General features: G+C 43.9%; 1 protein-coding gene across 5 annotated transcripts in view; it reads left to right on the top strand.

Moving 5' to 3' along the window:
- LOC122518033 (transcription factor collier) overlaps positions 1–24,842 on the top strand; it is a 73,230-nt gene that overhangs the window by 16,535 nt on the left and 31,853 nt on the right. For all 5 annotated transcript variants that reach the window (XM_043636684.1, XM_043636681.1, XM_043636685.1 and 2 more), the window contains exons 4-6: positions 1,403–1,458; positions 8,281–8,354; positions 9,013–9,081. In XM_043636684.1, the coding sequence (XP_043492619.1) occupies positions 1,403–1,458; positions 8,281–8,354; positions 9,013–9,081 (199 nt within the window). The remainder of the gene's footprint in view (positions 1–1,402; positions 1,459–8,280; positions 8,355–9,012; positions 9,082–24,842) is intronic.

A 24,842-nucleotide genomic window follows, 5' to 3' on the forward strand; every position in this document is an offset into this window, starting at 1 on the left:
GGGATTACTCCCTTGCTAGAGGAGGAGGAGGAGAAGGTAAGATAAAGCGAGAAAACGAGAGAAAGAGAGAGAGAATATAACGAAGGAAACGTTCCTCGAAGTTAGAAGAAAAGTATTCAATTGGATATGGTGTTTTTAACGATAAAATCGAAGAAAGAAAGAAAAAATAAATCAAGTCGAAAAGAAGAAATGTATAAGATCGGCACTTGGTCGAAAATATGTCTCTCATACTGTTAGAAATGGACAAACATCGGTAATCGTTAGAATCGTGCGGGAATCCCGCTAGCCTCGGCATCGTTTTGCCGTTTCAGGTACATCTTGATGGCATCGATACATCTAGTCAAACATGATACTCTCGCCGTTGTCATCTTCGTACGTTGCACAATCGCGAATAGATCATCGTATCGATAATTATTATATGGGAATGATTCTAGATATTGGATGATAAAAAAAGGGTACGAGAATAAAAATGACGAAAAGAAAAAAAGATATCGTATTTATACTTGATAAATTCAGAGAAGAGAATTTCCATGGGATATCGTAACGAATCGAGAAGAATTTAAACATCAGATTTCAAGTTGGAAGACAAGAAGATTCGTTTCGGTAAGCGGTCTCTCGTTAGAGGGAAGACAAGAAAATTCCGAGAAGCACGGCCGCAAAGGGAAACCCACCCAACTCGGACGAATTAACGCTTTACACGTGCACGAATTTTTCCTTCCTTTAGCCTACGGCCGCATGCATGGCGATCGTCGTCTACCTCTCTTCTTCCTCTCTTCTTCCTCTCTTCGCCGTTCTCTCGTTGCAGTTTGTTACTTTCGAAGGCTCGAAGTTGCGCGGGCAGGCAGGGTCGCGGGCAAAAAAGGTACGGGGAGATTGTGCATACTGCGCGGTGGTCCCATGGGGCGGCAACCGAGTCCTCCTTCGTTCCCTTGTCGTCGTTGTCCTCCTCCTCCTCCTCCTCCTCCTCCTTCTCCTCCTTCTCCTCCTCCTCTCATCTTTGTCGTCGCCGGCCTTAAATGCTCCTTAATATGCACTTTTTTCCCGGCACGCGCGGAAGGCCCTTTCGGCGGCGCCAAACTTGTCAGAATTTGAACACGTTTCCGTATTCGTCGCATTCGCCGCGTCGTATTCAACGCAAATTCCTGCACGCGGCCGATCTTAAGGTAATGGGGCCTTTCTTGCGCGTTCCCCAACTACGAAAAAAGCTTCCCTTGCAAGCCCGCGTTGGAATAAGCAATCGAGATACGCGAGCCTTTCGTTATTCATATGCCCGGCCCGAGCGGTCTTAAGATTCTTTTGTATCTTTTCAAATAGAACTTGTATATATATATATGTGTTTGTGTGTGTGTTGTGTGTGTCTACATATACGTATCTATATCTTTTGTTAATTTTATCATTTCAGGCGTGAGGCAGGTACAAAACATCTTCGTCAGGCTTATCGATTCTGCAACGAAACAGGTGAGCTTCAAATTTATCGCAATTTTGATAGATTTATCTCTATTCTAAAATATCAGGATAAAAGAAAAGGAAAAGAATATAAGGATATAAACGACAACATCGTCGTGTTTTTATCAGTAACGAACGTTCGGTCTTTGCAACAAGTCTCGGAAAGAGTAAGAAAGAAGAAAGTGTAGTGGGAAAAAAAAATAAAGAGAGAGAGAGTAGGTAAAAAAGAGTAGGATGATGGTAGTACCAGTTTGCTCGAGAAGGTTTCAGAGAAGCTCGTCGCGTTTCGTTAGGCAAACGCGTTGGCCTGCGGTGCGGTGCGGCGAGGTGCGGTGCTGCTCGAAGGGCGAGAAAACTTTCGGTTAGAAATCGTCGGGTGCCGTTATCATCTCGGCTACAAGCACTTAATTTTCCGGGGGGTTGGCTTCGCCACCCTCCAAGAAAGGAGGTACCCAGGCAGCAGCCAACAGCCACTGTCCCATCCCGTTATCTGCGCCACGTGGCCAAACCCTGCGCGCACGAGCCACGAACCACGTGTTGTGAGCGAGACAGAGAGAATCTACTCTACTCTACTCTACTCAACTATATACAGGGCCGTACCTAGATCCCTACATCGAAGATAACATCATACCCATCACGAGCGAACGCAAATACGCGTACGGATTTTCTATAGGAGGCGAGAAGGGTTCCTTTATGTTATTTTTCTTTCTATTTCGACCCTATAAGCCTTCGCCAACCTAGATTACAATTTGATACTTTGTGTATGTATCTTCTCAACGTTGTTTTCTAATACGATGTATAACACAACGGGTGAATTGCCGCTGTTCATTTTAGTTTCTATTATGCCTATTATTTTCTTTTCTTTTTTTTTATAAAACTCGGCGAGGAAAAGAAAAAGAGAGAGAAAAGATTTAGGAACCAGCGAATGATATTATTTCGTGCAGTATGATACTACCTAAGTACCCATAGACGAGAGTTCAACGTTTTAGTAGATTAAATCATTTCGGGGTCGGTCGGTTACGAAGTTAAGGAGAATAAGAAGGAGAAGGCACAGGACGAAAAGAGAAGTAGAAGGAAGAAAAGAAGGTGGGGGGAGGGAGAGTGGGAGGAAGGGTCGGGGAAACAGAGAGCCGATGTTAGTTTTAGCTGATTAAATTACTAAGCCACGGTGGCCTTGCGCCGGCAGAGACCGACCGAGTCCTCGATTCGCGATCCATTCCTTTTATTAATCGGATCCGAGCGGTCCCGGACCGCTGGTATCGGTCGTACAGAACGAGAATACGGAAGGAAGGAAAGGGTATAAGAAAGATAGGGAAGGGAAGAATAAAATATAAAGATAGTTAAGTACATATCGCGGCATGGTCGATTCGTTTTTCGAAGAACTGACACCGCGCTAATTATTAAATAGATTTACCTTGGCCGTAAAAAAAAAAAAGAAAAAAGAGAAAAGTAATTGAAATAATAAAATAGACAAATTATTCGTCCGGTTCATTTCGGCTCGTCGCGCAATCGAATTATCGATGTTTCGATAATGTATGATAAAACGAAAAGAAAAGGAGAAAGAAAGAAATAAAGAAAGTCGTTGGAAGAGAGAAACGGGTCCTTGGAGGAGGAGGAAGTAGAGGAAAAGGGAAAAGTGTTGCTCGTCGAAGGATATAAATGAAGAAAGAAAGAACAAAACTACGTATATATGTATATAGGATCGAAAAGGAGTAAAAGGTGCAATTTATACATCAAAGCTCCCCGATTGAACGCGTCTCTCCGTCCGGTCTCTGCGTCAAAGCAAGATGAAAACGTGTTGTATGCGCGAAAATCGATACGTAAACGTGTAGGTGAAAAGAAGAATAGGTAGGTGGTATACTCGTAGCATTCGTCGAGGGTCGGTCCATGGCGCAACAACTCGCGCGAAGTGTTTGGCAAATCCAGATCAACGTATATTTTTATTATTCCTCGTTCTATACTACTCTCGCGGATCTACTCTCTTTTCTTTTCTTTTCTTTTTCGTTATTTTTTCTTCCTTCCTTCCTTCCTTTTTTTTCCTCGTTTATCGAGCTTTACAATAGAATCTACAAGCTCCCCTTGACTCATACCAGATTAAAAAACAACGTTGAGATGAGGCAGACATTTCTAGTGTTTCCCGTGGATGATGATGATGATGATGATCATCATCATCGTGTTGTTTAGAGAATGTTTGCTCAACGATACTCGTATAGGAAAACTGGGAGGAAATAGAAACCGCACTTCAATGATCCCGCGACGAACGTTAAATTATTATTTATTCGTATTCGTGATTTTTATTCCTTCTTTTGCGAAGAGGAAAAAAAGAAGAAAGAAAAAAGACGTTCTCTCGTTCGACTTGGGAAAATTTGCGTTTCACAAATCACGTTTAGAAGGAGCGAACGAGAGAAAGAGAGAGAGAGAGAGGGAATTTCTTCTGCTTCAAGAAATCAAGTTTGCTCGGTTATAAATCCGCAATAATTGACTCTCCTTAAAAAGTTTCGGTTTCTCAACTTGAGAATATTTTAGTTGATTTTATTATAGAAAACTCCCATTTTCATGATTTCCACCATCTCTCCAATTCTCGTTGAAATTTCGTGGAAAAATACGAGCCGTTTTCGTGGCGAAAGACGAGAGCTTCGCGTCGGCCAAATAGCGCGCTAACAACGTACGTTTTTAAGCATTCGTGAACGCACTTCCGGGCACTCGAGGGTAAGAGTGTGAGAGAGAGAGAGGGAGGGAGGGAAAAAAGGGAGATAGAAAAAAAGGGAGAAAGAAAGAAAGAGCAAGAGAACGAAGCGAATGCGCTTTTTTCGCGGGATTAAAAATGCTAAATGGTAATTAGTTCCGGAGATAAAAAAGCATTTACAGGACGCGGCTATGGTGGAAGCAGAGTACCGTACGCATAGCCGTTACTTTAAATGAATGAACAACAGGAAATTGTAGCTAACCCCTTTAAGCTCCAACTTCCAGTAGAGCTGCTGCTACACGACGAGAGCTAGTAGCGCATCACTTTTCTTCTTTTCTTTCACCCTCTCCGTTATTCTTCTTCGATATTTTGTTTTTATTTTTCTTTTTCTTGATTTTCTCTACTTAATACAACAACGGTACGCACGGAGATTGGCAAAAATCGATTTCAATGATTCGTAGAAAAATCCAATAAGGCGAGTAGTCTTATTTCGAAAGAAAGAAAAACGAACGGAACGCGAATCTAGCCGGAGGATTGGTAAATTTTCTATGAGATCAATGCTCGTAGACGTAGATTTGGAGTATCGATAAATCGAGTACCATAAGATATAGAATCAGAGTGGAGGAAAAGTAGCCATAGAGGCTAATACTGAAATATGAGTATTTAAGCGTAGATTAAAGAAATAATAAGTTAGAGATAAGTTAATCCCGGTTAGATAAGGAAAGAAAGAAGAGAGGAGACTCCCGTCCATCGCGTACCACCGAAGGGTGGAGAGAAAGACGAGGGTGCGAGGGTAATATTGTATGCATGTTGTTCGTTGCCGTGTATAGTAGGGGGACTCGGGGCCAAGGGGGTCGCGTTCGTACGCTACGTCGATAGAGAAAGGGATTCCCAGGGGACTTTTGGAATCGATTCGGGATGGAAATCATTACGGCAGATTTGAATGACTATCTTCGAATTTATCTGCACGCTTCCACGTTGCTCTTCTTCTTACTACTATCTCTCCCTCCCACCCTCTCTTCCTTTTTCTTTTTCTCTTCCTCTTCGCCATCTCGTACTCGTCGTTTCGCATTCGAGAACTCTGTCAAAACGACATTTACGATTTTATTGCTACAGTGTCGGTTTCTTTCATTCTTTTTTCCTTCGTAAGACGTTATTTCGCTTAAAGTTTCCTCGCAAGAAGTAAGTAAATATATATATATATAAAAATTGGAATTAAAGAAAATATATATATTCTTTATATTTATCTAACACACGCGTATCATCGAAAATTATAATCTTTCATCTCTCGTGTTTGTTCAATTTACACGGCATTTCTAATTGACAATTATGAACTTTCTAATTTTATTTGTAAGATAATAATTATCAGTTATGGACTCGTTTAGTTTGATATTTAAATTGACCTTTTAAGAATTCGTCTGGCAAGAACACGTTCAGTTTGTAATAACTCGAGAACATTGACCTTTACTAGCAAATCACCTATAACTAGCTACATATATAATATTATATATATATATCTATATATTCTATAGAGAAGACATCCAATTTGAGCTGGCTTCGTAGCAAGATAGGATAACGATAATTACAACGTACAATGCGCGAACTTAGATGCACCCGTTTGCCAATAATCAGCTAGCTAGCTAGCTAGCTAGTTAGTTAGCTAGCAAGCTAGCTTAGATTCGTGAGAATAAGTTAAACGTTAAGCAAAGTTGTTGGATAAGTCAAATGTAAAAGTGCTCGAGACTTTGTTCTCGAGCACGATCGCTATTAGTCCTTGGCAAGTAATTCCCACGGGAATTGAATGGAAAGAGGGAGAGGACCCAGTCAGCAATGGGACCAGCAAAGTCTCGTAGGAAGAAAGGCCCCCGTGGGACTGACGCTGACTGGTCGCACCCCCAGGACGCGTCCTCGGCGATGTTGCAGACGACGAGGACGAGGACGAGGACAACTATGTTGCCTACGACGAGCTCTTATTCCTCTTTCGCCTACTTTACCCCTCGAGACTCTCGCAGACATAACCGCTGTGCCACGATATTCTACGCGAAAGAGAGGGAAAGAGAAATAGAGAAAGAAAGAGAGAGAGAGATAGCAAGTTTTCTTTCCTTCCGGGACCAACAAGTATAACCAACGTCGAGGAACGCTCTTTCGGGACCGATTTGCCGACACTTACAGCGTTACTCTTTTGATACAAAGAGAACAACAAAAAATGCCTAATAATAATTTTAAACGTCTCGATACATCGCTACCTGGAAAAGGTAAAAAAGGGATAAACGATTTTTCGATGAAGCTGTTAGTTACTTGGCAAGGTAATTCGAACGGTTTCGTGACTTTGCGATGATCGATCTTTTGATAAATATCTGTACGACCGGAGGATAAAATAAATAAGGAATTGGCGAGAGAAAGGGATAGGGAGAGGGAGAGGGTAAGAAAGAAATAGAGATAACTAGTAAGCGGTAAAAGTAATTGCTCGAAATTGTTGGCAAGTACGAGCAAGGGGGCACACGGAGTATACTAAATAAAACAGTTATAGCAGCTTGGTAATAGGTGTTAAGCAAATAATATCGCATGTCACCTGCGTGTGTTCGCGCGCACGAGCTTGCACGACCTGGCATAACGAATAATAACGTTACGTGTTTAACCGACGATTATTCGACGCGTTATTGCACTAACTCTTCTACGTATATGCGTACGAATAAAGAGAGAGAAAGAAATAGAAAGTATCGTGTAAAAAAAAAAAACTGGATGATCATAGCGAGCCACGCGATTTGCCTAGAATTTCTTCGAGAAAAGTGGGAGGGCAAAAAAGAAAATTCAAGACGAAAGAAAATAGAAGAAGAAACATTTTATCGTTAACGCATATGTATTCGTCGTTTGGAACGTTTTTCTATTAAATGCGATGACTTTTTTATTTGTCAAAATAAAAACATTACTCATACATATATATATATATATATATATATATATATATATATATAATTAATCCAACGCGAATAGGGTTAAAGAAATGGTAAGAAAAAAGTAAAATACAAATTAGCCGAACGCATTAGGTATCGTAAAAGAAGAGACTAGGAAAAAAAGCGAACGCGGCGAATCATCGGTATAGACCTGCAAGCGCGACTCTTATCTCCTAACAGGGGTTAATACGTATAAGGCGAACACTTATGTTAATTATTCGAAGTACAAATAAGTTCGCATGTCGTTCGACTATTAAGACTTGTTACGGGCAACCGACACGTGAAACTCTCTCGCGTCTACTCACGATAGGATATTTTCATTCTTCCTTCTTTCCATCTTCGTATAAACCCCTCTTCTTAACTTCGCCCTTCCTCCCTTCTCTCCCTCTCTCTCTCTCTCTCTCCCTCTTACTCTTTTCGTATTTGCTCTTCCTCCTCTATTTTCCGCCGGTTCTGGCCTTCCCTACTTTTGCCAAAGTGGCATCACCCCTCTCCGATTTGGTTAACGCCGTATACCCATCAAAAGCACGGAGTTTGCGTTGCAATTCGGTTATTTTGTTCGTATAAATATTTGATAATGTTTTCAAAGTCGCACCTAGTTGCCCGCGCGAACCGTGGATAAGCGTGTTCGACTCGTTCATCGAGTACCCTTTCCATTTGAATTTAACTTACGCGTTATTCTAATCATTCTATTTTATTTCATTCCAAGATTACTCTCCGCGACTCGAACGGAATCATTGTTTCGATAATACTTATTTTCTCTTACTCGTAAAAAAGAAAATCGAGAAGGGCAGAGATGACGGGAAAAAAAAAGGGAAGGGCGGAGAATTTGAATCCGTTATTCAACGTTTTCGGATCTCTCTCTCTTCTCTCTCTTTCAACGAGATCAAAGGAGGGCTATCTGTTCGCGCTATATTATTCTACGGCTAATCCGTGCTAGTCTCCCTCCTTCGTGAGTGCATGAATACAGGCAACAACGTGTTCTCATTAAATAAAAATCAATCAGAAGGTCGTGAAGGAGGCTTAACGGATTTGCTTGCACCGCCCACAGCTTAGTCGTCCTACGGGATGCGTTTGTCGGTGGTCCCTTTTTTGGCCGAGTAACGCCAACGCTCGAGTACCTTCGATGGATACTTGAGTTTTACCCAAATCTGCTAATATACATTAACGAACGATGTTATTTTTATTTTTCAGGCTATCATGTACGAAGGACAAGATAAGAATCCTGAAATGTGCAGAGTCTTGTTGACGCACGAGGTAATGTGCAGGTGAGTAGCGTCGTCGTCGAAGATACTTTTTCATTTTCCATCTTTTCGATACTTTATTTTGCTTACAAACGAAAATAGAATTTATTTTTTTCCTCCGAGTGTGTTGAATCGATTATGCAAAAGGAGAGAGAGAGAGAGAGAGAGGGAGGGAGAAATACTCGGTCGACCTTCGAAAGAGCAACTTTTTTACGAGAGGGCGGCTATCTTGCCGAGAACCGTCGTACACTCTCGCGTTACCTGCTTTACAAGGTCACACATACACTTAGGTATTCACGCGGATCCGAGTCTATTCGCTGTCTTTCTTTTTCTCTTACTCTCTCTCTCTCTCTCTCTACGGGCACCCTTCTTGCGGCGACGAGCCATAAACGTAACGAGGCATACGGGGTTGCAGTCGTTCTTCTGGGGGGTGGTGGCTGACTCATTGACCCATGGGATTTTGGCCTCACCATCTCCCTCTCTCCCTTCCTCTCATTCGATCCAAGTTTTCAAGAGGGTGCGAGTAGTTTTTAGCCAATCTCAAAACTTCTGACAACACGGAAACCTATTTGTCCTTTCGGTGTTCCTCCTCGACAATCGTCCAAAGATCACAAGAACAAATCCATCCATCTTACGAACCGACTAAACATACTCTAACAACGTTACTCGTTTTATTTTTCAGTCGGTGTTGCGACAAGAAGAGTTGCGGTAACAGAAACGAAACACCGAGCGATCCAGTGATCATCGATCGGTGAGTTCATTTACTTTTGTTTTACGTAGATGAATAATACATAAGTATCATCTTGCATTAGTTCATTTGGACAAAAGACAAAGTTTGGAGGAATGACTATTATCATCACCGAGAATGATGAGAATTATCTTATCCGTCGACTTGTCAAAGAAGAAAAGAGACGAGCTAGCTAGTCGCGATAACGCACTCGAGCTATTCCAGGATATTTAGGCTCGCAAAATACGTTTCGTACGAGGTGTTGCGAGTACTACTCGGAGGATGGAAGGAAGAGTAGTCGAATACTCTGGGTGTGCTCGTATCGGCGGTCTCCTTCCATTGCCTTGTGCCTTGCTGCCCGTTTTCGAGATCTCTCTCTCTCTCCCTTTCCTCTCTCCCTTTCTTCTCTCCCTCTCTCTTTCCTTCTCCGTATCTATCTCTATCTTTCTCTCAAAGCTCTTCCTCTCGTAGCTTGGCTAACATGAGAGTGGTAGTAGGGTGAGCTTGGTATCTGAATAGGCTATAGAGTGTCCTGAGATAGGAATGGTAGGAAGGAAGAGGTTTCCCGCGGGACTCGGGCCGAGATAGTCTTCAGGAGGACATCTTGCGCTCAGAGGTGCTCAACTCTCGACTTCGATACCTTCTTCTTAGCTTCTACCCTTCTCGAAAAGCTTCATCCACCACATCGGGAGGATATTTTGTAGGCGTTGTTGACAGGTAAAAGCCTTGGGTAGGCTCGATGTTGTAACTATTTTTCCCTACAACCAGCACCAAAATCCGGGATTTAATGTCATCGAAACTCCCTGAGCCTTTATTTACGATCGCCAAGTTAAAAGGGAGATTTCATCGAAACGAAATTAGACTTTGTCGCGTGTTTTCCCATGAAACCGGCGACCTGCTTTTTCGGGGCATTGCAAGAGAAAGAGAGAGAGAGAGAGACGAAAAAAGGAAAGATCATGTTACGTTAGTAAACGCGGTTGCTCGATTTTCGAAACGAGTTACAGACTTTTTTTCTTCTATAATCCCCCTCCCCATCCCGATCGAGCAGACCGATAGAAAAATTAATCTCGCAAAATGCTCTCTTGTGGGGGTGGGGCGGGGGGGGCATAGAAAACACGCACGCACCTAAGCACAAGCAAACACAAGCAGGCTCTTTCTCTCCAACGGAATAGTACGGTATGCAACGTAAGTGCAACCGCATTGTGGTCGCGTGTCGCGTCGACCACCGACCCTCTCGGTTGGCAGATAAATTTGCGGTGGATCGTACTAAGAGAAGAGCGAACGAGCGTTCGTGCGATCTCCGCGGAAATATTTCACGAGAACTCGGACTCCTCGTCGTTCGTTCGTTCGTTCAATCGTTTGTTCGTTCGTTCGATCCTTTCAAAGGTATCGACGTTCGTTTCTTTGGGATCCATTATTTTTACATGTTTTTTCTTTCTCTCCAATACTACAGATAATATATTTATTTTTATACATATATGTATATTCAAATATACGCGTATATACGGTATATATGTGTATATATTCGAAAGCTAATAGATTTTCGGTCTCGCACAAAACCACAATGGAGGGCCGAACGGAGGGAGTGGGCAAAGGGTATCAATGCCACTTTGATTGAGGCAGCCCTGCTCGATTGTGACATGCTCACTCAGCTGTGCGGAAAGTACAACGCGACCCCCGTTGATTGGGTATATCTCGCTCGTGAAAAAGAAAAAAAAAAGAACCGAGAGGAAGGAAAACAAAAGCACTCGCGGTGTGCCCAGAGCGTGGCCATTTTTTTTTTGTTACTCTCCAACCCTTTCCCGCATCGAAACTTTACGGGCAGAAGTTTCGCGCGAACAAACGATTACGTTCGAGAGCATAATCTCTTCGGATGACCGATCGATTTGTAAAAAGGCCGAATGGATTTGTCGGTGCGCGGAGAGTCAACGTTTAACGTACGCGTACGTAATGCATATATTATTATCGCTATTAATAATAAGCTTCGGTTGAAAATTGTCAATAATTGATCATTAAGAGTAAAATTAAGCGCGATAATCCTCTTTGTCAATCACCCTTGGCCCATCATTTCTGGTTGGGAATGATTTAACGTTACGGGTTGGAAGGGAAAGGGGTGTCGCATGGATGGGGACCACCAGCACCTTTAGATGGAATCTCGTCTTTGAGTATCGAACGGAGAGGTTTCTCGATCCGAGGGAAATCGTGGTTCGACGCCTCCTCCTGAATTCGATCGCCGAGGGACAGTCGCAGCAGCGGCAGCGGCAGCAACACGGAGGCGACGGCCGCTGAGAATAGTCCTAGAGAAGCCGGTATTACGCCGGACTCCGAAACCAATTAACATGCATAATTAAAATGGCATTGTCGTGGCAGGACGTTGCCAGCGGGCTTCGCTGTCGGCTGACGGGAGAATCCCGCGGGGCCGACGGCGTTTCATAATTACGAAAATCCTCTGGCACCCCGTCACTCCCACCAACTACGACGTCCTCTAGCTCCTATTTACTCTCGATTCCTCTTACTCGTCTATCTCTGTTTCAGCCTAGGTCTCCCTCTTTCGATGAAACAACAAGGGACGTAGGAAAAAATCGGGCAACGGGTCGCGAAGCATTGCCCCGTGTAACGGCGCGAGCCAATAACGGACTATTCGTCTGACGCGATTGGTTAACTTTATTTCGCTCGGTGGTCGAGCCCTTAATTTCGAGGCATCGATCATAGGGCCCTGCCGCTACCGCTACCGCTACTGCTACTGCTACTTGCTACCACTATTTCTCTGTAGATTCGAGCCACTAGCACATCGATTCGCCCTCTCGCAATATAGCACCCTCTTTCCCTCGCTCGTTCCACTCTTCGACGCTTGTTTCGACGATCCCTCAGCGCCGCGGGAGAACCGACCCGACCCGACCCGGCCCTCCCGTCCCTTCGTCCTTCTCTCTCCGCGTCAATTCGACGGATTCCATTTCGGGGTCCCGAAACGTTCCGAAATCTACGCTCTACGCGACGAGGACATTTTTCGTGAGGCTCGATTATACGAACTTCCCTGCTCGTTAATCCTTCTTTCTCTCTATTTTTTCTTTTTTTTTTTTTCGGTTTTCCGTTTCAACTCGACTAACGCGTTCTCCGATCGAACGAACGAACGATCGATCGATGGAGAAAAATCGGGGAGGAAAAAAAATAGAAAAGCCATGTGGGAGGAGAGGTTTGTCGAGCGACATTGTGCCTTTGAATGGTTCGTTCGGTAAAGCACATAAATATCTCCGCGATATTTCTGTCGTCGAGTCGAAACGCGTAACAATCAATCGTTACCTTAATTGATTGCGATTGGTAGAGGACGCTCGGCCGGCGGCTTGACTGACGTCACAATGACGTACGGATTGTCAATCAGTCGCGCTTGTGGCGTTAATGCATGCAAATCTCGACGATTCGCGGCACGTTGTCTCTCCTGCCCTTTGCTTCTAACGCTTCTCTCCGTCAATATAGATTTTGCATTAAGGACGTACCTACTAGGTAGGTACGATGGGTACGCCACCACCGATTCCTCTACGTTTTCCCATAGAACACGGTATAAACGAAATTGAAACGTTAGTCGAACCATTTCTTCTTCTTCTTCTTTACGTCGTCGTTGTTGTTGTTGCATTCCTCCTCTTTCCTCCGTTCTTCTTTCCCTTCCCCTTTCTTTCTCCCCCTATTTTTTCGTTCTTCTTTTTGTTATCCTAACATTCTCGACGTTATCTCTATGGAACAAAGTAATTTTCACGATCGTATCTTCCCCACGACGTGCAACGAGGACGACTCGGTGGCTGTCGTTTAATTATGTAAAAAGGCAAGAGGATAGGCGAGAACGCGATAGCAATCGTACGATTTTCAGGATATCGTCTCGTCGATGGTGCTCGCTTTACGACACCGTAATTTGATATAACTCGATCAAGCGATGAATAATACGCGTCGAGCTAGATAATACCTTAATGCTTTTCCGCGTAACGCCGAGCTACGCACCTCTCCACCGACACCAAAGAGAGAGAAAGAGAGAGAAAGAGAGTTAACGTTCTCCATGAAAATTATCGAAAACGATCGTGCGAGATAAGGTTGATAATGACTGGTCGCGGGTGCTCGGTCATACTAAAGCGATGACACATATCGATAAGGAAAACTTATTAACCGAACGACGTACTCGACATATGAGAGAATAGTTTGTTCGTCGTTTCGTGGCGATTGTATTAACACGTTGGATAACTCATTTAAGAAAAATCTTTTGACGTTTATTATTACAAACGACGTGATTGTTTATTTTAACGTCAAACATATTTCTCGCGATTAAGATCGCGAGAAATATCTTATCGATGAACAATACGATTGATATTACTTTTCTCTATTATTTATTTCTTCGTTCGATGCTCTCCTCGATTTTGGGTTTTCGGAATCGAATGGAAAAAGATTATAGTCCAAGTATTATAATAGTTTTGGGGTCGATTAGAAGAATATTCTTACGTTCGTCATTCGTCAAAAATGTCTCGATTGTTCGTTCGAAAGTTCTTTCTCTCTTTATTTTCTGTCGCGACTATTAGGGAAATCAAAACACACTCAGTAGAGGCACATAGGGCTCTCAGCTCGGCTAGCATATGGGACCCCATATATAGTATAGAGTTGGGGGCTATCGCGCCCTTCGTCCTCGACATACCCCTAAAATAAATGAACGAGAGAACCAGTGAGTTAGTGAACGTTCTCTCGTAAGCAAGCAAGCAAGCAAGCAAGTTTACGTTCCCCGTATAGAAAGGAGTTGGAACGATCGTTCGAGCGGGAAATCGCGGGATAAATAAAAGCCGGTATTTGTGCTAGTAATTATTTTTCTTTCTTTCGTTAATAGGCGGCAACCGGCAAGTTTTCTGATCGATACAAGCAAGAAGAACGTTCATAAACCAAGAGAAAAATTCTTCTTTCGCGTTTAACGAGATATTAAGACAGGCTAAAAAAAGGCTTCGTTAAATTCCACGTTATCCCGTAAAAATCGATTAATTTATTCGGAAAGATACGACAAATTCGTCGTATTACTCGGGCCGCGCTCGATCCAAACAAACGAATCGACTCTTCTTGCTCGGCCAATCGATTAATCGCGATTCTTTGCACGCTTCCCTCTGGCTTCCTCCTACCGCAAAGTATCCCTCATCTCGTTCTTTCCGTCGAAAAATTTAGAAATTCTGAACAGTCTCGGGTAAAATCATTATCCAGCTTGTAGGTAGGTCCCTCTCCGATCGGACGGGAGGATATTTTTGGGCCTAACATGGACGGGACTACCTCGTAAATTCGGCCAATTAGTTCCGATCGGGAAAAAATTCACTCGCATCTTCGCGGTGGACTAGCGCGCGTGGACTACTACCGGCCGGTCGGTGAAAACAACAAGAAGAAGATGTAGAAAAAGAATTCGAGAAAATAAGGAAAAGAAGGGGCCTCCTGGGGGAAGAGGAGAACAGGAGGGAGGAGGACGAGTTTAAGGGCGACTAAAACACTCATCGGTTCATTCGCGAAATGCGTTGGGAATGTATATTGGATATTATCGATATCTCGATCTATTCGTCCCGCTAATGGAAAACTTATGCTAAAGTCTAACCCAGCGTTGATCCATAATGTATCAGCGGAATCGGACTGAGAATTGCTGCTGCTGCTGCTGCTTCGACATACCATTCGTTGCGTTTCTTTCATTTATTTTGTCTGCTTTTTGGATAGTACCCCAAACAGGAAGGTACATTTGCACCCCCTATCGAAACATACGTTTCAACACCTCTATCACGTTCTACCGTAACGATCGACCTGAATAAAATTGACGTTTCCAACTTTAGTTTGATAAATCGTGCTAAGATAGAAAGAAAGAAGACAGTTATCGAAAAGGGACTTTTCGTTATGTGTGTTAAAGGTAGGCAAACTAAGAGAAAGAGAGAGAATAAAAGAAAGAAAGAAAGAAAGACGTGCTCACGGAGAAAAGTTCTTGGAAGTTTGGGGAAATGGACGGGAAAGGTAGTCCCTGATTGGCCGAGCGTCGCTCCCAAAAAGTGGCGTTGCTCGCGAAGTAACGCGACTATAGAAGGGCCAGCCAGATACCGAAATGTACCCTTGAGAATCGTTGAGTAACGAAATCTTAGTCGTACTCGAGAGTTCGGCACGATTCTCTTACGGTTATATCACCCACCGAGAATTACTCCGATACGGTATCCTTATTTTCAAAGAATATCTTAACAGCTTGCCGTACCTTGCGATACCTGCGCTTTCTATTCTCTTCTTACACCCCCGAGAATGTATATAGAAAGAAGGAGAAAAAAAGAAATGGGGGGAGGGGAGGAAAAAAGGAAGAAGAGGAAAAAAAGTAAGCGAAGAAAGATGGAAAGAGTTGAACGTTCCTTCCTTTTCTGGAAGATCCTCTTTCCGTCTGTCTCCCTCCCACCCTCCCTCCTTCCCTCTCGCAACCCTCAGCCCTCTTCTCCTTTCTCTGTCTCCTCCTTGCGCCATTTCTTTCATCGAGGAGGAGAAACCAATAGGGAGAACCGATCAGCTTAATGCATATTGATGCGCACCGAACTAAGTGAGTGAAAAATCGCCATCGATCTACCTTCCACGATGGTGCAGACATCTTTCTTTACTCTCTCTCTCTCTCTCTCCCCCTTTCCCTCTTTTCTCTTTCTTTCTCTCTCTCTCTCTTTCTTATTTCACAGCGACACCGTAAGAATTTTACCTTTTGTTTCAACATTTTCTATAATTCGTAAATAATTCTAAAATCAACGTAGAAATAATTTGACACGAAATCTCTCGTACCCAACTATTTTATCGAATGTTACCAAAAATATCTGTCATTACAAAATAGAATACAAATTTAAATGTCAATTGACCGAGGAATCACTTAACACCGATGTCCAAACGATCTTTGAGTGAAATCGGTTGGAAATAATGTTTGTATGGTTGATAGGAAGAGTCATTTTCAACGTCGTAGAGAATAGTAGGAGTGTAGGGCTTGGTACCAGGACCCTTGGCATTTTGTAGCGGCAGCGAGATAGCATATAGAGAGAGAGAGAGAGAACGTACGATAGAATATAGAACCAAAGTTGGCGTTTGCTCGAAGCAGTCTCCTCTCGCGTTGGGGTCCCGGCCCGCAGAACAGATGCCAACCGTCACGGCTCGCCGATGGCTGGAAGGGTGCCTCTAGATTGAGACACGGTGGATGACTCTAAATGGCATTCGGTCCTCCTCCATGTTTCCTCCCTCTTTTCCACCTCCTACGCTACCTCTCTCTCTCTCTCTCATCTTTTTTTTGTTTCTTTTTTACGTTACTCTAGCCAGCTTTAATGAAATTGATCCACTCGAGATTATCCTATTTTGGATTATAAGCACGATCATTACTTCGAGATAAAACAATTGAATCCCTCTGTAAAAATCGAAAGAGGAATAATTCCTTTCGACGAGGTCTCATTTACATTTGCAAATAAATAAAAATGAAAAAGGAAAAAAGGATCGCGCACGAGCGTACTGAAGGACTTTGGTCAATATCGTTATTATCGGTGGTGGTTCATCCTTTAGTATTCGAATGACAAGGCGCTAATGCGCTCGAGTAATTCGTAAATGGTGGCGCCCATAGTCCGTATGTCAAATCTTTCCTGGACAATGGTTGCCACTCGAAATCGCACGCACCGCTTTTGAAAAGTACAAAGGGTGCGGATAGGAAAACGCGCTAACGCTGAAAACAGGTGGTTAGCAGTAGGAAGAAAGAAAGCACCGAGGGAGCATACCGTGGCGCGCGTTGTTGCTACGAAAGGGAGGAGCAGAAGGGGGCTGCTTGGTTGGTAGTTCCCTTAGATCACTCGAAGAGTCGCGTGACCAATTTCATTATTTTCTACGATCGCCAAACATCGAACGTACGTTAGGAATGTTTTATTTTTTGCAATAGATCGCTTTTATTTATCTCGTTATATTAATTTGAAAAATCTTTAATCCAATTTCTTTTCAACGTTATACGATTAATTGTGAAATATTTTGTAAATATCGTCGGATAGTATAGTAGGATATCCTAAGGTAGATCGTCGAGAGAAACGTGGTGGTTCGTAAAAGAAAAGCTCAGGATCAATCGACCAGAGTCGAGCTTTCTCGTTTCTCGAGGGTCGACGATTACAAAACACTTCGGTCCTCGAGACGCGCTTTATCTGGCGATTCGTACGTGCCACCTTTCCCTTCTTCTTCTCTCTCTCTCTCTCTCTCCCTCCCTCGATGTCGCGCGACAAGGTCGATAAACAGAGACGGATGGGTGATCTCGATGGTCCGTCTCGCAGAACTTTTATAAGAATAAAAGTACAAAAAAAGATAAAAAGAGTAAATGAAAAGAAGAAAAAACGGGGGGGGGGGAGAGGAAACAAGCAAGTTTAGCGCGAAATACATCGAAGAAAAGTTTTCTCCGAGTTCTCCGTCGACACATCGAGGTCGTCAATTGACATCTTGGAATCCGTCCGCGGTAGGTTTGTCGTTAGCACGCGTGCATCTACGTGCGTCTATGTTCTTTGCTCGATCGGTTGACGGCCAAGCAAGCACACCACGCACCCGCAACGACTCCGGGTGTCCGTCCCCTCCGTCCCTCCGTCCATCCATCCGTCCGTCCGTTTGGATAAAATAAGAGCCGAATAGTTCGCATAGCTTGGCGCCTCTTGGCTGTCCATCAGCACGCTCGAAAGAAGTTTTACCATCCTCCTGGCAACCTCTTTCTCTTCCTCCTCTTCTTCCTACATCTCCACAACTACCACCACCACCACCACCAGCATCTTTCCCCTTTTCTCGTTCTCCTTACTCTTTCAGCCTTTCGTCCTTCGAATGACGACGACCACAAACGAAGACGAAGACGAAGACGAAGACGACGTATATAGTTCTTCAGCTCCGCGGAAGGGTCCAGCCGTACCGAGAACTAAAAGGCGGGTTTAGGAAAAACGGGAAGTCTTTGCGAGCCTGTCAATCAGCCGTCCGCGGTTTTGCGACCATCCAGTTAATGATGATCCACTGCTCTATCTCGCGAGGATCGAGATGCGGCCGGCCCGAGGTAGGAACGAGAAACCGAGTTTCATCGTGGAAGAATAATATATATATAGATATATACACTTATATATATACGTCTACCTATATTTCGTCTGTCGATTTCATTCGATCGTCAGTCGCGAAACGTTCTTGTTCGCTTAGGTTTCTCTATCATAATCTCGAAAATTCACTAAGAGAGAGAGAGAGAGAGAAAGAGAGAGAAAGAGAGTACATTGTAACGTTGATGGTCGTGTTCAGGAAAACAGTCGACAATCGAAAGATAAAAAGAAAAAAGATATTTAAGGGGGTGATGGAAAATTTTTCCTCGCGGCCGTTAGCCGAAAAGGGACGATCGATGCGTCGGGATTTATGCGATTGATTTGAACGGAGCGGAGTGACAGTACAAGGAAGCGCTCTTAGTCCTGGTGTCTCTGTTCCCTCGGGAGTATATCCCCTTCGGAAACGCCGCTGTCCGAAGGATCTCTATAAATTTGCATGTAGAATGCTCGCGAAGGTTCTCACGCAACTATGGATATTGCAATGGAAGATACCCGCCATCCTCCCCCCCGCTGTCGGTGGCCATTTCTGTTTCCTTTTAGTTCCTTTTTTTTCTCGTTTTTCTAAAACGTTTCGTTAATTAAGGTATGATTCGTATAGAAAAGTAATAGCTAATTAATGGGAAGGATTTAACTCGCAAGATATTCTCGTATTATAGTCTTTGTTCGAGATGAAAATCAGGGATGCGAAACGGCGGGGGGAAAGATGTGTGTCGTTGGAAATCTTAGGGAGCATCGGCCATAGGTTTCGCAGCCCCGGGTCGATTTGTCCATTCGTTGGGCCGGCCGGCCGGCCGGCCGACCGGCTTTACCGACTTCGGCTGTTCGGGGGTGGACAAGCCAGGCTGACCGGTTGCCATGGCAACCATATGGATTGATCCGAGCAAATATCATCTCCGAAGACGCCCGAAAGAATCGCCGGATTTCAGAGAATAGCTTTCGGCCGGTCGTTGGGTTCCAAATCCTGCCTCCTCCTCCTCCTCATGCACTCGACTGCTTTTGCTTCCCCGCTTGTTCAGGGGGAGGGGAGAGGAGAAGAGGAGAAGGAAGAGAAGGAAGAGGGGAGGGTGGGGAGGGGGGGGGGGGGGGGGGGGGGGGGGGTGGGGGGGGGGGGGGGGGGGGGGGGGGGGGGGGGGGGGGGGGGGGGTCGCCCCAGCAGCCCCTCACGACTCGCTCGCTTTTTTCCTTGCCGTTGTTACTGATTCCATACTCTCTCTCTCTCTTTCTGCTCTTTCTTCATGCTTTCCCTCGGCATCCTTCTCTTGTTCTTGGTGGTAGGGAGTAAAAGAAAATAGGGACAGAAAAAGACTTCTCCCGAGCCATGGTCGTCGTTTTCGAGCGCAACGAGAATCTACGCGCGCTATAGGTGGTGAACGAAAAAGATGTGCCGTATGTGCCGGCGGGTTGGTAATCGATCGATTTAAACAATGAATGACGATCCTTGAAAACGTGACTGACAAAAATGATTTTGTCCTATCGCATTTTAGATTAATATATAACGCGCATTATCATATTTTATAACTCTCGAAAGAATTTGATTTTCAATTAGATCGTTTAGCCTCGATCGGCCGATGTATATAATTCGTATATCGATTACTAAGATTCGTGCCGAGCATCGTCCCCTACTATGGGAAATAGAATGCATCAATCGCTAGCCAGGACGCGACGTTTGGTTTAAACGCGGAGACAGCCGGTGGGGTAGTAAATAATGTATCCTTGTAGAAGGCTTGCTATAAGGTACCAATGCACGCGAGTTAATAGCTCGCCTCTGGAGAACTCGATGTACGACGAACGACTAGCTCGTAGACGACGTCAACGACGTAGACGCTGAGGAGAAACAGAAGCACGAGTTTACTAGCAAAACCAAACCGTTCTATACGCGAGACTATCGAAGAGAAGAGATAAAGATAGAAAGAGAGGAAAAGGACTAGACACAATGAGTGATTCAGTGCGCGTCGCAACTCGATCTCACTCTCCGCTTGCCTTCTGGCTTTATAGACTACGACGACGACGACGACGACGACGATGACGATGACGATGACGAAGAGGGAAGACTAACATCAACGTGGGTTCTCCACGTGAATTCGCAATCTTATCTCACAAATATACCGAAGAAGATGACGCCTGGGTGAGACGTCCTGCATGGGACCACCCACGGATACGACGCTCCATATAAAGCGTCGACGATCCTCGTCGTCGTCGTCGTCGTCGTTGCATTGTCGAATCGTTTCCATAGGCATCAAAGCATCAGAGACCTAATACATGTCGTTCCCCTTTTACTTTCTGTTCCATCGGCTTCTCTACTACTTCTCTTCTCTTCTCTTCTCTTTCTCCTTTTTCTTTTTCTTATTCTCCTTCTGCTAAACTTAAGCATTAACTATAGGTATTTCCTCCTTCTATTCCATCTCTCCCTCTCTGTCTCTCGCTTTCCTCCTCCATCGCCTTCGTCGTTCTTACCGCGAGAATTATAAATTAAGCTATTAAACGTGCGTCGACTGTTTCTTGTTAGCAAACAACGGGGGGATACTTCGGAGCAAAAGGGAAATACTTTCAGGGACGCGAATCCGGATAAGGAAGGTTTTAGGTCGCCCTTAAAGGTAGAACGCACACCGGGCCGTCTTGCAGGTCAGAAACTCTTCCTCTTGATCCTTTTTCTTTCTTTACCCGTTACCGTCTTTCTCTTACTTGCACCACCGTTGCTCGCTCGCGCAGGATTCGACACCTCGATTCCCTGGAAGGACTTTTTGTCGCGGTGGCGTGGCTCCGAGAAAAGAAAGAGAGAGAGAGAGGGAAAGAGGGAGAAAGCTGGATCGACGTCTCGAGTTCTCTTGGCGGCTTCTTCTTCGCGCCTGTCCAAAGGAGTCCTGTTCGGAGACGCCTCGAGGTTGCTAAGGTCCAAGCTGAGAGTGTCGACGTTCGTTGCTCCTCTTCTCCTTCGTTGGTGGCCCCATACTTTCTTTATCTCACTCTCTCTCTCTTTCTCTTCCCGATCCGTCGTTGGAAATTCAAGTGACGCTTTAATTAATTGCCCGACGAGAAGGGCTCGCGCGTTTCTTGTCGAGAGAGCAGCCCTCTCCGCGGGTCATCCCACAGCGTAACGCCGGCGCAATGAATCAACAAGATGACGCGACTCTTTTTACCATCCATCTTAACGATGAAAAAGCTTTTCGGAAAGCGAATTCGAAAAAGTATCGGTTGCCGAGACACGTCGTAAAATCGAATAACTTTATCTTCGATCCCCCGAACCCTTTCTTCCGATATTTTATTGTTTCTTTCTTCTTCCTTTCTCTCTCTATCTTTTTATTCCCCCTATTTCATCACTCGGGAATGAACATGCGAGCACTTATCTTATCTTAACAACAAGAAGTATCCGTCTCGAAAGGAGAAAACTCTTCTTCGACTCCTCGGAGACGTTTAAACCGCCTACGAGTAGGTAACTCTTAGATTCCAGTTTCCGTAGGGCAGAATCGTGCGGTGGTAACTTCCGGTTAAGTCAAACACGGAGCAAAGTCGCGCCAACTTCGGACTTGGCAAGTCCCAATGAGGCGTGTAATGCCATTAAAGGGAATCTTATTACGCGACGCTACCCTAACGCGTCTACTTCGCGATGTTTCTACGTATAAAGGAAGGAAGCACTCCTAGCCCTCGCCAACAGTCTGCAACAAGTATCCAACTAACCTGGTAATTAAGTCTCGATTAATTCTACGCTTACTTTGTCAAGCAAATGATCTTTAACGAGAAACAGGGATTGCTCGATGTTCATGAATGTTTTATGAACTCGTCAAAAAATATCTTATTTTAATCATTTGCAAAATGTTCTTCGCCAATTTTATCAAAACTGTAATCGAAAAGAACATATATTTCATATATGTAATTGGATTAATTCCATTTCCTCGCGAACGAACTTGATCGCAAGATTTTTGACCTTACTTGGGCGGAAAATTCTGACGAACCCTTTCAACCCTGGCATCGCAAAACCTGTTTACCGTGGCATAACGACGATAAAACGGGCCAGCGATGCCCCGAAAACCCGCTCGTAAATCAACGCGAACTCGAAAATAACTTGGCAATAATTCACTCCACTATGGGAAATCTCTAGCACCCACCTCTGCCTTTCTCTTCTTCTCTCTTCGTTCGCGTTGCCGGTGAGAAATTAAAATAAATCAAACTTATCTGTTGCTCGGGCCACCACTTGCCGGTGATCTGGCGTGCGAATATGGGCTCGCGCGTGTGCGTGTGCGTGTGCGCGTGTGTGTGTGTGAGTTTAGAAATGGAAAGAGAAAAAGAAGATGAAAATCTCTAACGATAGATAACTAACGCGGTACGTATTTTGGTAGGCATCCATCAAAGATAAGGATCATTTAAAAATACATTATTCTATTTCGTTAAATCATTGATTAGATTTATTCGCATAAGATCGTAGAAATGTTAAGACGATCTATAGCAATAGGAACTTATCCTCTCGCGTTAGTTCGGTAAATTCAGCCACCCCCGTGAATAAATATGGTTAGTGGGCAGCCAAGACCCCTCGGATCGCATTGACCGGAGGGGGGTTGCGCGTACAGGGTGGTAACTGGTAAATGCCTGGGGCGACCATCTGTGCCCTTCTGTTCGTACGCGTAGGCCACGTGGATCTTCCTATCGTTTATGCGCCATTTTCTCGAGTTGCACGCATACATTATCCGTAATGCGCAGGGTGAATATTCTCTTTTTCTATCTTTATCTTTCTCTTTACTCGAACTACCTTCCGCAAAGTCGGATGATCCATACGAGAAAGAAAACTAGATCGAAGTTGAGTAAGGAAGGATAAGCAGATTCACCGTTCTCATTTTCGTTCCCTTTCGTGCACGCACACGGAAAGTAGCATTCGTGACTCGTTATGCTAATCACTGATCTATCTTTTCTATATATAACAAATTAGTTGTTCCACTCCAGTCGACCTACGAGAAAATAATAACAGATTATAGTAATTACGATCGTTTCAATTACGTTAAGGTGATCCTCATGTTTCAACGTTTTTTTTAATATAAAACATGTACGAAGTTAATAACCATGCTTTTAGATGATTATAAATAAGATAGAAAGATAAAGAAGAGGAGAAGAGAGGGAGAAGAAAGGAAGGGATCATTTATAGATGCGGTAAAAAGAAGAAAAATTATTCTCTGCGATCATCTATCCGGTCGATAAATACGAATCGAAGTCGAATCGTTACTATAATTTTGTGTCGCTCGTTAACCGCGATAATCGGTTACGCGTCTGTCACATTTTATTATCCGTAATGGGCGTCCATGACTAATTCGTATACCGTGATACGATTGTGTAGGTGTATATATATGTATAGATGTAAAAAGAGAAAAAGAGAAAGAGGAAACATTATATAGGACTGGTCGCGATAGCGCCGTGTACGTCGAGTAACGTGTGCAAGAGGGGCGTATACCCTGAGTGTCAAGTTACACCACTACAGACTGCTGACACTACGATCGTCCTGTCACCCCCCGCTGCTCGTACACTCGCGCACCATACAACTGCCACGGCCGTCGTTTATAAACCTCGAAGCCCTGTTCTCGAAACAACCTAAAAGATTCATCAGACTAGAATAATAGAAAAAGAGAGAAAGGAGAAACAAATGAAATTATCTAAATATTTCTAAGTTCAGAGAAGATCAAAGGATCCGTAATACGAAACAAACGGCACGTGTATGTATATGTCTCTCTCTCTCTCTCTCTATCTATCTATCTCCTTAAATTGGTAATTTTATCGATAATACTGATCTGGTAATACGATCTTGAGGTCCGATGCAAATGCGTTTAATTGTTCCTTCCGGAAGGGAAAGAGAAAGGAATAGGGTGCACGGGACAAAAGGGAACGAACCACTGCCATAGTTTTGCCTTTTTGTCGGCTACTCGCCAAAGGGAGAGGAAGATGGTTGTACATCCTAGTCGGTGTTGAATGTCTCACAAGCGAGATTGAGTTTCCTCTCTTTCTCTTTCCATGTGTTACCGATTCACCGGCCAACAACTCCAACAAAGATGCTAACGTATTTAGAACAGATGGCCCTGAATTTCTATCACGTTTTATCGACAGTCTACTACGATCTTCTTCCTCGAGAATATTTATCGTGCAAATTATCTCTAATATCACTTTTTTTTTTTTAAGATTTATTATCGTAGAACGATTAGTGGTGGTCGACGAAGTTTTAACATCGGAAAATAATCGTTGACGAAAAATACAACTATCGATATAGACGTTCTAATTCTTCTACTTCTTCTTCTTCTTCTTCTTCTTCTTCTTCGTACGTATAGGAAAAAAAAAAGTACTCGCAAACCTAATACTTTCGAGCGTGCACGTCAAGATAGATAAGAAGCTAATTGCGTTCAAGCACTCGTTCGTTCTCTCGCCACACCCGTGTAAACGAACGAACGAACGCGTTGCTCGCGTGACACGCACGCTTTCACGCACCTATTCACCACCTCCGCCTACTTTTCCACCTAACCGCATACAGAACGAACGACGGACGGGATACTTAACTCCATTTCCATATAAACTCGCGTTGTTCTACGTACGCGTTTTAACGAAGCATAGAATTTATTAAGTTTATCAAATTCATTTCTTCCGTGCTTTACTTCTCGACAAAATTTCCCATCAATTGGATTTATTTTAAACGAAACTGGATCTCGTTTCCAAGCGGCCTTTCGTTTT

The sequence above is a fragment of the Polistes fuscatus genome, unplaced genomic scaffold (genome assembly GCF_010416935.1).
Source record: "Polistes fuscatus isolate 324 unplaced genomic scaffold, CU_Pfus_HIC Scaffold22, whole genome shotgun sequence".
NCBI classification, from domain to species: domain Eukaryota; kingdom Metazoa; phylum Arthropoda; class Insecta; order Hymenoptera; family Vespidae; genus Polistes; species Polistes fuscatus.